This window comes from Musa acuminata, chromosome BXJ1-5 (genome assembly GCF_036884655.1).
Source record: "Musa acuminata AAA Group cultivar baxijiao chromosome BXJ1-5, Cavendish_Baxijiao_AAA, whole genome shotgun sequence".
Taxonomy (NCBI): domain Eukaryota; kingdom Viridiplantae; phylum Streptophyta; class Magnoliopsida; order Zingiberales; family Musaceae; genus Musa; species Musa acuminata.
The window spans coordinates 41,265,001-41,280,165 of record NC_088331.1 but is presented as its reverse complement, the minus strand read 5'-3'; the positions used below and the strand labels follow the sequence as shown (position 1 = coordinate 41,280,165).

General features: G+C 41.7%; 2 protein-coding genes across 3 annotated transcripts; one reads left to right on the top strand and one right to left on the bottom strand.

The window, feature by feature from the left end:
• Positions 1-1,722: 1,722 nt before the first annotated feature.
• Positions 1,723-7,444, top strand: LOC135673972 (uncharacterized). The gene is made up of 5 exons (XM_065183377.1): positions 1,723-1,818; positions 4,509-5,219; positions 5,850-6,020; positions 6,119-6,244; positions 7,260-7,444. The coding sequence occupies exons 1-5, from the start codon at positions 1,723-1,725 to the stop codon at positions 7,359-7,361; spliced, it is 1,206 nt and encodes a 401-aa protein (XP_065039449.1). The 3' UTR covers positions 7,362-7,444.
• A 2,477-nt stretch (positions 7,445-9,921) lies between these two features.
• Positions 9,922-14,004, bottom strand: LOC103985673 (MDIS1-interacting receptor like kinase 2-like). 2 transcript variants are annotated; one of them, XM_065184074.1, is made up of 3 exons: positions 13,157-14,004; positions 10,588-13,087; positions 9,922-10,510 (listed from the first exon to the last, which is right to left on the bottom strand). In XM_065184074.1, exons 1-3 carry the CDS (start codon positions 13,874-13,876, stop codon positions 10,149-10,151), a joined length of 3,582 nt encoding a protein of 1,193 aa, XP_065040146.1. In that variant the 5' UTR covers positions 13,877-14,004; the 3' UTR covers positions 9,922-10,148. The 2 variants fall into 2 exon arrangements, with proteins under 2 accessions (XP_065040146.1, XP_009401726.2); XM_009403451.3 differs by having other exon boundaries at positions 10,588-14,004.
• Between the last annotated feature and the right edge of the window lie 1,161 nt (positions 14,005-15,165).

The following is a 15,165-nucleotide window of genomic DNA, read 5'->3' as shown; positions in this document are numbered from 1 at the left end:
AGATATCATTCATTTGTTGTAATCGCTAAAATGTATCAATGATAAAACAATTAAAATAGTATCGACTCATGAGATGAGATGAATCGGTCCTATTTTTAATTATAGTATTTTTTTGAATAAATTTATAGCATATTTGCCAAGAAAACTATGAGTCTATTCAAAAACAATTTAATTAGTATTTTTAATTATAATATTTTTGAATAATATATTTGCTAGACGTGCTAAGAACACTATACTATGAGCTTATTCAAAAACACTTTATTTAGTGCAGAAGTCTTCATATTTGGTTGTTCTTGTTTCTTTACTGATGATACCTATGAGCTATTTTCTAATTGAGTTATAAATCAATTTATCTCATTTATAATATTCTAATGAATAAATTCTATATTGTTAGCATCATTGAGCATGATGGTTCTCCGAGGATATGACGTCTCGTCAGCATCGACTAGAATATTGTCTCTTTTGCAATATATTGGAACACAATATATTAGGGGTTCAAAGCTGGTGGATTTCATTCACGTCGTCCTCATGAGGCACAACACCAAGCATTCCGGTTCATGAGGACGGTGAGATAGTTTGCTATGTCCGGGCGTCATACATAAGGCCATAGGCAGCAGCCCAAATCATCCAAGTGGAGACATCAACAGTTGTTCGAAGAGGAATGAAAGGCGTGGAGTTCACCCCACACGCCTAAAGAAGCAGCAGCGACCACCACTTGAAGGAAGATGTCAGTCTTACGTATTTTCCTTTCTCCTCTCCTCTCTCTTTAAACTTTGCATACATTACAGTGGAATCCCTGTATTAATTACTATGTGGAGGGTGCGGGGGGATAAGATATATATATCTTAAGTCTGATGGAAGGCCTCCTTTTTTGAGACTGATGGGCATTAATAAATGCTGGAGTGGCACGACTCTGAACTAGTCATGTTGATTGACAGCACTGCCTTAATCTTGCTATTAGATGACAGAACAATGACTTGAATCCTATTCTTGAATAAAGGTTAACAGATGCATCAGCTTTTCTTTCTAATGTGTTTTCTTGAGGTTTTCGAAACATACGACACATCTCATAGTGTTTAACTTCACAGTTGAATTATGCTGCGAGTCTTGTCTGCAACCAGCAGTTATCCAATGCGTTGGACTCTCGCTGGTGTCTTGCCCAAAGATAGTATTGGAAGCGATGAGAATTTTAGGCATCGTGGTGATGTGCCAAGTGCTGATTTGCCTGCAGGTTTGCATTAGATTTTGATCCGCCTGTAGACTTCAATATATGTTTCTCTATGTTATATTCCTTATGTTTCTCTTACCTTTGATGCTTGCTTATGAGACACTTGGATTCGAGGAGAAATCTGCAAGTCGTATTGGCAGCTGACTCATAAAATAGAAACAGACGTCAGAGGTTCCCCATGATCCTCCTTTCATACATAGGTTAGACGTTGGTTCTACGAAGAAGACTATGGTTTCATGAAGAGGTTGAGAGAGAAAACTTGTTGAGGAGATTTGAAGTTCCAAAAGCATCGAGCATGTAGATATATATATATTTAGACTTGTCGAAGGGCTATAGCGTTCTGTTCTTTCTTGCCTGCAGAACATATATTGATCGATATAAAGGTATCGATTTCAATGAAACTGAGTTACTGATGCAAAGATGTTGATATCTTTCGAGTTGATCAAAGTGTCTTATAAGTAAATTGAAGCAAGTCTCCGTAGACAACGTGACTCATGTCGGTCGCAGTGATATCTGCCACCGGGATGCCATGTCATCGTAACAGTACACGTCTCTGGATGGGTTGGACGGGATCCAACAACGTGGCATGGGTACGGATATGTGATTCACGCCCCCGATCGAGGGCATAAAAGTCATTTCGCACTCCTTTCGGGCAGGACTCGAGTCGTGATTTGCCGGGTCACATGGTGCGCCCAAAACAGGAACGCGCCGGCACGTGCGGAATCGTTCTCTGCACGTGCCCGACGACGGCTGTTGTACTCGCTCCCTTCTAAATTCCCACCTTCTTCATCGTTTGATCGTTTCTCCTTCCCCTATTCTTAGAAACGCGAACAACCACTGCTTCTCTCCTTCCTAACCATCCCCTTCTTCTCTTGCATATACATATTCACAGGACGGAGGTCCATGCATGGTATGGGTTAAGTCTTTCCCTTCCTTTTATCCATTTTCTTCCCCGTATTTTGTCTTCTTTGAGATGATACAACGATTTGTCTTAGACTAGGCTTAGGGTCAAAGCCAAGAAGCAAACAATACTACTCCCTTCTCTTTGTCCTTACTTTGCAGTTCATTAATATTGCGGGGAGTAGGCGACAAGGGCATGCAGGAAGACTTGGTTTTTCATGCAGCGGCAGCGCAGCTCTTCGGTGTAAGTGTCTTAAAATGCTTCCTAGTTTGTCTATTTCTTTGAATTTTTTTTATTTTATATTGAGAGTTTTACGTGATCACTATGCACATATAACTTGTATCAGATTGTGTTGTGGAGACCTTTGTGTCTTTTACCTTTCTATCGTGAAGTAAGTTCTCACATTAATTCTCATCAAGGTTTTCAGTCTGTAAAAAGGATTCATCACTCTTCTCTCTCTCTCTCTCTCAGTCTCTCATGTTTCATCTGGGAATTTTCCATGTGAATCTCATAAGCTTGTTTGTTGGTAATAATGCTTTGCGGATTGTTTCTTGTATCATAATCTAGACTACCTTGGAACTCAAAACTTCAAATATTTCTATTCATTATTTTCACTAGATCTTTAGATATTTCTCTATTCCTTATGCAGCTTGATATCCTTTATGGTGTTCCCAACGTTTACTAGGGGTTTCATCCTCTCCTTCTTCAATCTTCTACGTCATTTATTACATGATCTCTTTTCCTTTCACTTGTGTCTTGCACCTGAATGTTCTGTTCTCGATTCATAATTCTTCAGTAAACTCCTAATCGTAAGCCCATATTGTTGGAGTTATTTATGTTGATCGAGAAACATCAATGCCTGAAAGTATTAATCTTTACAAAAACTTCATAGAGGGCGAGTCTTAGCACCACGAAAAGGTGGTCCCTTTACGATCTGGATTGGCATGCATCGTACTGGCTTAGCAGATCAGACAATAGGAATCACATCTGCAGGCCATTGCTCTCCTTGTTAATGGGACACATACTTTTGGTGGCTGAGAGATAGAAGGGTGTAGTAAACAGTAATATGAGGAAGGTGTTCACCTTTCTTCTAAGAATTCTCTTCCTAATGCTTGCCCTTCCCAAGTTCACATAATGTCCAATACATAAAGGGAACCCAATCCCAATCCATATCAATTTGGACAAGGCAAAGAGCACTTGCTTGTGGAGAATCTTTTAGATTTGGCTTTAGTGCATCCACCAGAGGACCAGTGATCTCGTTGGTCATCAGCTTCAAAGTCCTGAAATTTAAAGGTAGCTCTCATTCCCTAAACGTGTCAGCTTTGTACAACTGTTAACTGTTGTAAATGCTGTTGAGCATATACCTGTCACTGTTACAAGACAAACAAGTCGAGTTCCCTTCTTTTATGATGACTTGTGATTGATCCTTACATGAGCTCGGGGCCATTCACACTTTGATGTTCTTAGATTTATGGGATTAAAATGATATTTGCATACTTTTCACTTTACATATTTCTGTAAATAACTTAATTGGTCGAAGTTTGTCTAACATCCACATGATAATTAAAATAAATCAAAATTGACTTGTCAATCTCATATTTATCTTGTTTTCCAAGCAGAAAAAAGAAGAATAAGACATAAAAATAAATAAATCAAAGAATGAACTTTCATGTCTTGAAGAATATATATTTAATGGATCTCATCTACTGGCATATGGGTAAATGCCAACATCAAGTAACTCTCCTCCTTGGTTGACCTTGTGAGAGAGATCATGGAACGGTCTCCTGAGACGTAGGTCATCCTGAACAGTTGTGGTGAACTCGCTGTCATGATTGCCAGGAGCCGCGTCTTTCCGTCCTATTTCTCTTCACGGCCAACCCTACTTTCCCCGGCCATCCCCCACCCCACCACCACCGGAAGTCAACCATACACTTTGACATTCGAGTCAACACCACAACATGTGTCGTGCCTGCCTGCCTCATCGAACCCAGAATGGCCAGTACGCGCCAAAAGCACGCCACCTTATCACATACCAATTGTCTTCTCCCGCTTCACTACGATTGAAAACTAATAATACGTTTAAGAAGACCATAGATAGACATCGAAATCTGTCAGTGTCTTATCAATACTTACTATGCAGTGTTGATCTCAGTATCTCTGACGCTTCTTGATGGAAGTGGCGTAGTTTATAGTGGGTAAGAATATCTTTATTTATCTTAATTTAATCGCTTTTACGTGTCTCTTTCCATGTGGCTTATTCAACGTAGACGCTTTAAGATGTATCTCTTTTGTGTGTTCTTTTTGCTGGAACAATCCAACTGTAGCAACAGTTTGCACACTTGTTGTAGCTCCTTATTTAAATGGCTATTGCGCGAGCAGGAAGAGAATGAGGAGGGCATCTGCAGCTCAATCGCCCCCCGAATCCTTGACTTCGACGACGACGACGACGTCTCCCCCCTCGCGCTCCTCAACTACGCCGACGATGTCTACTCCTCATCATCTTCCGCCACTGCCGCCGCTGTGAACAAAGGCACCTCGGCTTCCACCCCTCCCCGGTGCTGGGACGACGTCGGCTCCTTCTCCCCCTTCCCCTCCATCGACGCGCTCTTCGACACCCCTCCTGCCCAGCAGCCCGACCCCGTCCCCGCTGTCTGCTACCCTTCATCCACCTCCTCCTCGTCGTTGAACCCTCCTCTTCCCGCCATGTTCCCGGTCCCGACGCCGTACGCCGGAAACCACCACCTGAACCCCTTCGACCACCAGAATCCCATGGTCGTCGACGCGATCACGAACGGCTACCCGCCGTACTCCCCCGACGCCGCGGCATTCCCACCGAGCCACCAGCATGCGGCGGCGTACGTGCAGCAGCGGCAGGGGTTCACGGGGATGGAGGCTGGTGGCATCGAGGCGTGCGGAGGACCGTACCGCTTCTTTTATGCGGGAGATATATTGGCAGCCGACGTGTTGAGGCCCGACGACGGTCTCGCGAACCCAGCCGACGTGGCGGAAAACCAGAGGAGGGAGAATGATCATGCGTGGTACGGGCAGTCGCAGGCGCCGCCAACAGCGTACGGCACGGACGACTTACGGGTACTAACTGTTACTGTGTCTTTAAATGCCGTCATATTTTTCATGGCAAGCACGATTTAAGTGGCACTATGATTGGTCAACCCTACTGGAGTAGAGACCAAAAGATCTAACGTTAAAAATACAAGCGCCGCCTCAACATCCTCGTGATCTAACTCCTAACCGGACAACCACATCATTCTCTTGAAATCCTCATTTGGCACCGCATGACGTGTTTGGGTCCCATGTTGCCTATTCAAAATCATGTTGACTGGTTCAATTACTTTAGTGGGTCCATGAGCTAGATTTACTTGATTCTTATTCTTCGAATTCATCAGAGCATCAAGGAAACGGGTCTGAGATAATGTACACCCAATTCTAAAGCCCAATAGAGATGCCTGAACTGTTGAACAACCAATTATTAGAGACGGGAATAGTATCTCTCCAGCAGCACTCCTTTGACAAAAGTTTTCAGATGCCTGATCTGTTAAACCATTATTCTACACAAGATTTGGGAATCGAAGCCTATTATTTATGTTGACCACATCACCAACAAATAGATTCAGCACGCCAAGTACAAATTGTCAAATCATGACAGTAATTTGGCACCTTATATCTTGGCCTTCTATTAAAAGTCTGATTTGCCGGGTAAAGGTGCCGATGGCAGGAAGTGGCTGCAGCCCAATGCCTCTGGCAGCTACTGATATATCGGCAATGGATGATTCCAGCTTCAAAGTAGGGCGCCTGTCAGTGGAGGAGAGGAAGGAGAAGATCGACAGATACATGAAGAAGAGAGCTGAGAGAAACTTCAGCAAAAAGATCAAGGTAAAAATCGATGGCATCAAAACTAATTTAACTGGTCATGAGATGTAAGCCTAAATGATTTCATCCTCTAACAGCCAAGTTGATCACAATACCTGCAGTATGCTTGTAGAAAAACTCTAGCAGACAGCAGACCAAGAGTCCGTGGGCGGTTTGCAAAGAATGATGAACTTGGAGAGACAGCAAAGTCTGGTTCCAGTAACAATGATTTTGATGATGAGGGAGAAGTAAGCACTCTTATTTTCCGTTGTTGCTTGTTAGGCAAGATGCATTCTTCCAAGATGAGTTCAGACTTCAGGTCTAATATACTGCAGTTCATAGCTTAGAAATCTGTCACATAAGTACATTCATAACAAAACAAAGAGGATCTAGCAAGGCAACAGAAGTTTTTGAGTTCATGCAAAACTAGAATTTATCTGCTAAAAGGTAGAAAGATTTTGAGGTTAGCTGGAAGGAAAATTTAGAAATTCAAAAATGATATAGAATTTGAAATCATAAGCCATAAAATTACTCCGATATTATTTTGCATTACATTTTTACGGAAGCATAAGAGACAATTTTTGCTTCCACACTCTCATGCTTCACTTCTAGCAGTTTTTCTTAGCACTTGTTAACACGAGAAATGAATAGCCCACCTCACTTTATCGTCTTCAATACAAATGATCAAAACATGATGAAATCTGAACACTAACTTGATAGTACCATGCAGAATACAAAAACGTAAAATATATGAAGAAAGAACTAATACAATCAATGTTATTGAGGTTAAATAGCTTAAAAGACAATCAATGTACAAATTCAAGCTACATTTTGAAGATTCAATTTTCTTACGATCAGAATAAAAGAATCAAACACTTACATAAAAAGGCTCCAGTCGGAATTCACTCACAGGCTGTAGCATGATTTAAATCATGGATTCACAGGAAACAAGATTTTATAAATGAGCCTCAGTATCTAAGCTAACTTCAAGAAGTTGCTCTTACTTCACTAGGAGAAAGCATATCTTCCAAATTTTGAAGCTACAGGAAACAAAATTTTATAAATGAGCCTCGTATCGAAGCTACCTTCAAGAAGTTGATCCTACTTCACCAGGAGAAAACATATCTTCCAAAATTTGAATCTACAGGAAACATGATTTTATAAATGAGCCTGGGTATCTAAGTTAACTTCAAGATGTTGCTCCTACTAGGAGAAAGCACATCTTCCAAAATTCTTGTAACATATTGTTGTTTCTATTTGCAGGTGGCGGTGAAGGAAGAAGACATACTTGACTCGGACATCCTTACGCACATTAGTGGTGTGAACTCTTTTTCGTACAACTTTACTCTAGAATCTTGGATATGAGCACAGAAATTAAGATCTGAGAAGTCTTTAGTTTTGGTTGTTGTTTTCATCTGTAGCCATTCAACAGCTGATGTAGCCAATATCACCATTTAATAAAATGAATGACCCAGAAACTGATGTTAGCACCACAAAGTTTTTTACCCCCATTGTCTCATACCATTGTTTCAGCAACAAGAAACATATCTTCAACCTTAACACCATAGGCTTTGTAAGTTACAAAGGTTGAATAACATGTAAGTTTATGCATGATTTTTGAAACAAAAAAATAGAGTGAGAAAAACAAAGAATTACAAGAAAAGTTTCTTACGGATGCATTGTACCTAGTTAGCATGAGAACTTTGGATCAACGTTTTTCAATGTCAACAAAGATACACAAAGCAGAAGTTTCTCAGGGATATGCATTCCACCTATTCAATGCAAGAAACTTTGGATCAATATTTTTTGACATCAGACTCCAGTTTGATTATGAAACAGGAAAGGCAAGATGTCTCATGACAGAACACACATAAGAAATGGTGGGTTCTCGAGTATTCTGGATCTTCAGCAGATACAGTAATTAAATAAACAATATGGAGAAAAAAAGATCCTGACATGATAAAGAATGTATTGTTGGTCTTAACAAGAATGATCATGAATGTAAGGTGCAACTTCTTTTTGCTACAAAATCCAGAATACAGTATGATGGCACTTATCAATTAAGGATATGTTTTCCCTCTTCAAAAGAGCATTTCACTCAGCTACTATGTCCCTAATCCGTTGTCTAATACTTGAAGAAAGCCTTAATCCAAATCCTGAGATTATTTTTTCTGACTTGACTGACTGAAATAGGTGTAGCCACTCATAATGCCATATTATACATCTCCAGTCACTGTAGCATACACGACAAATGAAGAAGCAATCTCCTCTTCAACAAGCTCAGTGACAATGACAATGAGGAACCGAGTCTTGAACAATGCTAAGTCCGTGGTACTGATGATTTGCAGCATACTTTTTAATCATCAGTCATAGAAAGCTGTTCACAAGGTTATGTTATCAATTTACAGCTGCAACCATATATTTATGTTCTAATTAACAGACAATATGAAAAATATACAGTAATTATATCAAGGTCATTGGCATTACCTCGTTTACAGGAATTGATTTAAGGAAAGCAATACAGAAAGTCACAAACCTAAAGCCATCTCACCTGAAGGAAATTGCTCTGCTTGAAGAACTCTCGTACATCCACGGAAACCATCAAAATCCGGTTTTTTATAACTCAAACGAGCTCCATACCTCGAATCGCATCCCAAAAGTCGACGCTCCTGCGGGTTCCTGGTGGACCACTTGATCAACGATTAACTGCCCCTGAGAACTCAATTATAACGTTTCAGGAACCCTTGACCAGCGGACAATCCGGGGGATGGGGGTCGTGTATCTGAGAAGATTGGTGGCGCCAATTCAAGCTTTAGGCCGCCCGATCGCAGCGGAAGGGAGGCTCCGGCCGGATCGAGGCGTTTCGGGGCCCTGTAGCTCTTGGGGAAGGATTGGAGCACAATAAGTGGAGCATTTGACGGGCCTTGGAGCATTGATTTCGGCGGAGAAGGGATTGAGGGGCTGCGATCGAAGTGGCAAAAGGGAGGCGAAAGCGAATGATCGCGTCAGATGTCGGAATTGGAAGAGTCATGTTTGGATCGAGGGAGGGAAAGGGGATCGGATGTCCGTAAAGGCCCATATAAATGTCAGGCCTTTCTTATTTCACTTCCGTGGCACGTGTGCATACACACATGAGAGTCTGTTAAGAGTATATATATATATATACATATATATATGTATATATATATTCTCTAACAGGCTTTCAAAAAAAGATTAACTTAATTTAGTGGTCTTATGATTAAATTATTCTATTATTTGGCCTAAAAGAAAATCTTATGAGATAATTGATACTTAATTCAAGTGGTCTAAATCATGAGTATAAACTGGTCAAATTTTCATTATGGGACTAAACTGGTCAAATTTTGAGCTGGGTTTCACATTTGAGGAGTATAAAAGACCAACGATGATGGAAAATATTGACCATTCTTGTCAAATATATTTGGTTATCATAAAAATAATTCAGAAATCTAACAAATAGTCAACGACACATGCCGTCGAAGATGAACTAATACTACACTCAGAAATAGATTATATCCACATTTAGAATTTGACCAATAATATGAAAATAGTTAAGATAAAGACTAGTTCTTCTGAGAGTGACCCAAAAGAACATTAAGAATTTGACCAACAATATGAAACTAGTCAAGATAAAGGCTAATTCTTCTGAGAGTGAAGTAAGAATGCATGGTGACAATGGCAAGGGTGAGATAGGCACGAGTCTTGGCATTTTAATATATAGTAAATGCTCTTATGAAATAAATTTTCCACAAGAAACTTTTGAATCCTACAAAACTTAGTCTAACCTCATTGTTCAAACACAATTTTTTTTCTTCTTAGTCACTATTCCCACCCAAATTAGAGGTCATGGTCTTAAGCTGACCAAAGATATAAAGTAAAAGCTGAATTATTCTGAATCTTTTGAACATAGAAAACGAAAAATTCTCGAGACTATGCATTTTCATGAATGATGTGAGATATGTTCCTTAAATACAAAACATTTTTCTTTGACAGGATTTGTGGCACATCCTATCTATACAAGTATACAAAAGAAAATGAAATACCAAACTGTACTGCTGCACATATACTGTCTGCACATCCTCTTCTTCTTCCCTCAGCCAAAACAATTTCTTCTCTTACAGCTCGATTAATTCATCATTCCTGAAAACCATTTAGCATGCCGATTGTAATCGTTTCGAACGGCTGACGAATGCAAGCTTGGGTTTGAGCAGATATCTCCTGCGCGACGAAACGCATGGAAGGACGCGACGATGGATTGCTGCTAATGCACGCCAGTGCCACCTTCACGATGAAGACGACCTCCTCTGCTAACTGGCCGGCCGGAGCAGGCAATCGTTGGTCCAGCGTTTCCTTCAGCAACAATTCTTTTCCTTCCGGCAACGAAGGCAGAGAGGAAATGAGTTCCCCTGGGTGCTTCCCCATCAGGACTTCCAGTGCTACAACCCCAAAGCTGTAGACATCGCATTTCTCTGTCACCCTCATTGTGTAAGCGAGCTCTGCAAAACAAGTTCATCAGGTTGAATCATATAATGTCCAGGTGAATGCAGTATGAGAATGGAAGAGGTGTTGTTACCTGGAGCCATGTAGCCGTAGGATCCAGCAACAGTGGTCCAATTGGAAGAATCAGGGTTCAACAACTTCGCTGTTCCGAAATCGGACAAACGAGGCTCGAAATCCGACTCCAGCAAGATGTTGTTCACCGAGACATCACGATGCACGATCGGCAGGGAGCAATCGTGGTGCAGATAGGCCAAGGCATGAACCAACCCGTGTACAACCTTCACTCTCATCGCCCAGTCCAGTTTCGTCCCCCCTTCCTCCCCATGCAGCACCTCCCCCAAGCTACCCCTGCTGACGTACTCGTACACCAAGTACATGTATCCGCTCTTCGAGCAGAACCCGTGCAGCTTCACGATGTTTCGGTGTCTGACCTCTGTGAGAGCTGCGATCTCGTTGTCGAAGCTCTTCTGATACATGTTCACCATCTCTTCAGAATGCGCAACGTGAAAACGCTTCACAGCAACTACCTGCCCTGTCGGCAGCTCCGCCTTGTAGACGCTTCCGAATCGTCCTCTTCCAATGCAGCAAGCTTCGTCGAAGTTGCCCGTCGCATTCGCAATGTCCATGAAAGTGAACTTGCATTCTCTTTCCCATATCGATGACTCGGAACTTTCCCTGGCTGCTTTCTCCATCTCAAGCTTCTCTCGAGGGTCATCCCTGCATAATAGCATGATCGTTATGACTGTGGCCGCCAACACCAACACCCCCACAACTGGAACAACGATCGCGATGACGAGTCGTTTGTGATGCTTGTGAGAAACTTCAACGGAGGTAGAGAAACAAGAAAGTAAGCCTTTCACATCTCCGCATAGCCCCAGATTACCCACATAGGCTTCGAAAGACGCATTCCGGAAAGCACCTCCTTCTGGAATCGGACCTGTGAAATTGTTGTAGGAGAAGTCCACAGATTCCAGGCTGACCATTTCTGATAAAGAATCTGGGATTTCACCTGAAAGATTGTTATGGGAGATGTTGAGCTTTTGCAGCCTCGTCAGCTTCCCAAGATTTGATGGTATCGTCCCAGAGAGAGAATTGCTACTCAAGTCTAACAGAATTTGGAGAGAATTCAAGTTTCCTATCTGATATGGTATCTCCCCTCTCAACTTATTCATGCTCAGATCCAACAACAACAGGTCGTTCAGATTAGCGAGCTCCGCAGTGACTCGGCCAGTGAGTTCATTTCCTGATAGATCAAGATGTGTTAGTGGATCAAGCTCTCCTAGCTCTGAAGGAATCGAACCTGTTAACATGTTGCTGCTCAAGTTGAGCTTAAATAAGAACTCCAATTTCCCGATTTCAGGTGGGATGCCTCCTGCCAGATAGTTTGACGCCAAGCTCAGATCTTGTAGATTGGTCATGTTTCCCAATGCTGCGGGAATGTCACCGGAGATGCTATTGCCGTCTACGTGCAAGTAAGTGAGGCTCTTGAACTCTGCCCAGTCCGGCGAGAGCGTGCCAGTCAACTGGTTTCCAGTGAGGTCTAAGTAAACAAGGTCGGGGTGTACTCCGAAAGCTTCTTCTAAGTTCCCACTGAAGTGGTTCCAGTCCAATCGGACTCGAAGCAGCTTCGAGCAATTCCGCAAACAAGACGGCAAATAGCCGGAGAAATTGTTGCTATTCACCAGGAGGTGGTGAAGGGCGAAGCCGGTGCACAATCCTCGAGGCAGTTCACCGGAGAAGGAATTGTTCGAGAAGCTGACGTTCTGCAACAGGCCATTCTGTCCGAGGTCTCGGGGGATGCTACCAGCGAGGTTGTTGGTGAAGACGGATAGAGAAGCAAGGTTTGGAAGCTCAGCGATGGAACTTGGCAGCTCCCCCTCTAAATTGTTGGTGTTGAGGTCAATGCTAGCCAGTGCAGTCATGTTTCCAATCTCCTCCGGGATCGAGCCGGTGAGATTGTTGTAGAAGAGATTCAAGACAGATAAGTTCGTGAGGTTGCCGATTGTCGAAGGGATTGTACCCGTCAGCGAGTTCTCTGACAGATCCAACTGGAACAAGTTCACCAAATTCCCAATCTCCACCGGAATTGGACCGGAAAGATTGTTGGTGTAGAGGAAGAGGTATGTCAGATTCGTCGCTAGTCCAATCTCCGAGGGAATCCGCCCAGTGATGGAGTTGTTCTGCACCTGAAAGGAAATAAGCTGAGGCCAACTACCGAAGAAGTCCGACGGGATCTTGCCGGAAAGCGAGTTGGAGGAGATCCCGAACTCCCTCATTTTGGTGAGCTTCACAAAGGATCCTGGAAATTCTCCCTCGAGCCGATTGGTAGACAGTTCTATGTAGTTCAGATTGGTACAGTTGCCGAGTTCAGGAGGGATGGTGGAGTTCAGTCCTGCCAATTTGATGTCGAGGCGTTCCAGCTTCTGGAGCTGACCTAGCGAAGGTGGAATCGGTCCACCCAATGAGTTGTTGTAAAGCTCAAGAACTCGAAGGCTGGAAATGGATCCTAGTGTCGCCGGCACCCCTCCGACGAGGTTGTTTCCTCCCAGGCGAAGGTCTCGAAGCCGCGGTAGCTTAGCAAGAGAAGCTGGAATTACTCCTTCAAAGGAATTAAATGAAAGATTCAGGTACTCGAGGCTTACTAAGTTGATAGCCAATGACTCCGGGATTGGACCTGTGAATCCGTTCGCTGAGAGATCAAGGTATGTTAAGTTGGTGCATTTCAGTATGAACGGAGGGAATTCTTCTGTCAGGCTGTTGAGGAACAGATCGAGGTATGTCAAAGAAGGCATGCCGGTGAAATTGGAGTAGTCCGGTGTTTCCAAGTAATTGGATCCGAGGTCGAGGAGCTGCACCTTCTGCAGACCGCTAAGCTGGTAGGGTATCCCTCCGCCGAAGCTGTTGTTGTCGAGACGGAGCTCGAGGAGCTCCGACAGCTGCCCAATCTCCCGCGGAATGGATCCGCTGAAGTTGTTACTGCTGAGGTCTAATGAGGTGAGTTTGGACAGAGCAGAGATGTTGGAAGGGACGGCGCCGGCGAGGTTATTGTAGCTGAGATCGAGAGTTGTGAGGTTGGGCAAAGAGGAGAAATCCAAGTTACCGAGAGTGCCGACGAGGTTGGAATACGGTAAACTCAGCTGCACGACGACGCTGCCGCCGGAGTCGCAGCGAACGCCGAACCACTCGCATGGGGTGGTGGAGTTGGCGAGGGACCATGAGGCAAGAGAGTCAGGCTGGAGCAGGCTGGATTTCCACGCTAGAAGAGCTTGCGTTTCTGTTTCTGCTGCGGTGTTCGAAGGCGAGAAGGAGAAGAGGAGGAAGAGAAGGTTGAGGAGGGGAGTTGGGGCATGGATCAGCTTCATGGCTGACTGAAGAAAATGGAGGTTGCTGTAGCCACACGGTGGCGGAGGAAGATATAAGGCTGAGGGGAGGAAGAGGACGAGGGTGTGAAATCATTTGCTTTCTGATTTGAATAAACTTCCATGACCAATTTTTCCAACTGTGGAATTAGTGAAGGTCTTTGGACTCTCTTTAACGGAGAGGGCGACAGTTAATAGTGGATGTGGCGGCTTTTTGCTGGATTATTCACATCCTATCTAATTGAACACATCCTGTGAAGACCACAAATATATATATATATATATATATATATATATATATATATATATATATATATATATATATTTTTTTTTTCTCGACAGATCCATTGTACTGGGTTTCTATTAATACAGGATTTAAAGAGAACTAATATACACCATTTTACCTCTAAAAGTAGAGATTATTTTCACATAAATTTAATATGATGAAAAATCTAATCTGAAAAATCTGAAAAATGTAGAGAATTCTTTGTCCATCATATAATCTAATTTTAAAAAAAAAAATACTTACCAAGTAGATTCTTTTGAGTCTAACTTTATGAAACATTACTAGAATTTATTGGATAGGCAGTTGAACTAAAGCCCTAACAGACTAAATTATGGCAAGAAGGGTTAGTTTTTGGAAAACTAATGATCTTTTAGCTAATTATTTGTGACATACGGTGGATGGTACTGGGATTTTATAAATATTTTAGGATTTCTAAAGTTGATATCTTTAGGGGGACAGAATTCTAGTAAAAAATTTGTCATGAAGGAGTAAACTCTAAAAATTAAGATTTAATTATTTTATAAATATCTCATGTATCTTTAAATTTCAGTTTTTCTATAAATTATCCAAAGAGGATGCTCTATAGAACTTATGGAGAGGCTGAATATATATATATATATATATATATATATATATATATATATATATATATATATATATATATATATATATATATATATATATATATTCTTTAAGTTTATATGAGATAATATACAAAAGATTATATTTAAGTAAAGATTATTCAAGAATCTTATAATTAATCTCACTTGATGAAGAATTTGATTTTCACAATAGATGAATGCCTAAAATTTTAATCTCATAAATCTTGAAATTAAAGAACTTGTAAGAGAAATACATAAAATTAAATTTGTTAAAAATAAAATTTATAATGCATGCCAACTAGGAAAACTTATTAAGAGTAGCTTGAAACCTAAAAGTTAACTAAGTATCTCTAGTTCATTACAACTAATTCATATTAATTTATTTGAATCCATTAATATCATAA

What these genes read in the sequence shown, in the direction of transcription:
- LOC135673972 (XM_065183377.1), top strand. Translation starts at nt 1,723, where the DNA reads ATGTCGGTCGCAGTGATATCTGCCACCGGGATGCCATGTCATCGTAAC. An exon ending in ACTTCAGCAAAAAGATCAAG is followed by an intron (nt 6,021 to 6,118) that starts GTAAAAATCGAT and finishes CAATACCTGCAG; the next exon opens with TATGCTTGTAGAAAAACTCT. An exon ending in ATTTTGATGATGAGGGAGAA is followed by an intron (nt 6,245 to 7,259) that starts GTAAGCACTCTT and finishes TTCTATTTGCAG; the next exon opens with GTGGCGGTGAAGGAAGAAGA.
- LOC103985673 (XM_009403451.3), bottom strand. Translation starts at nt 13,876, where the DNA reads ATGAAGCTGATCCATGCCCCAACTCCCCTCCTCAACCTTCTCTTCCTC. An exon ending in CTACGGCTACATGGCTCCAG is followed by an intron (nt 10,511 to 10,587) that starts GTAACAACACCT and finishes CTTGTTTTGCAG; the next exon opens with AGCTCGCTTACACAATGAGG.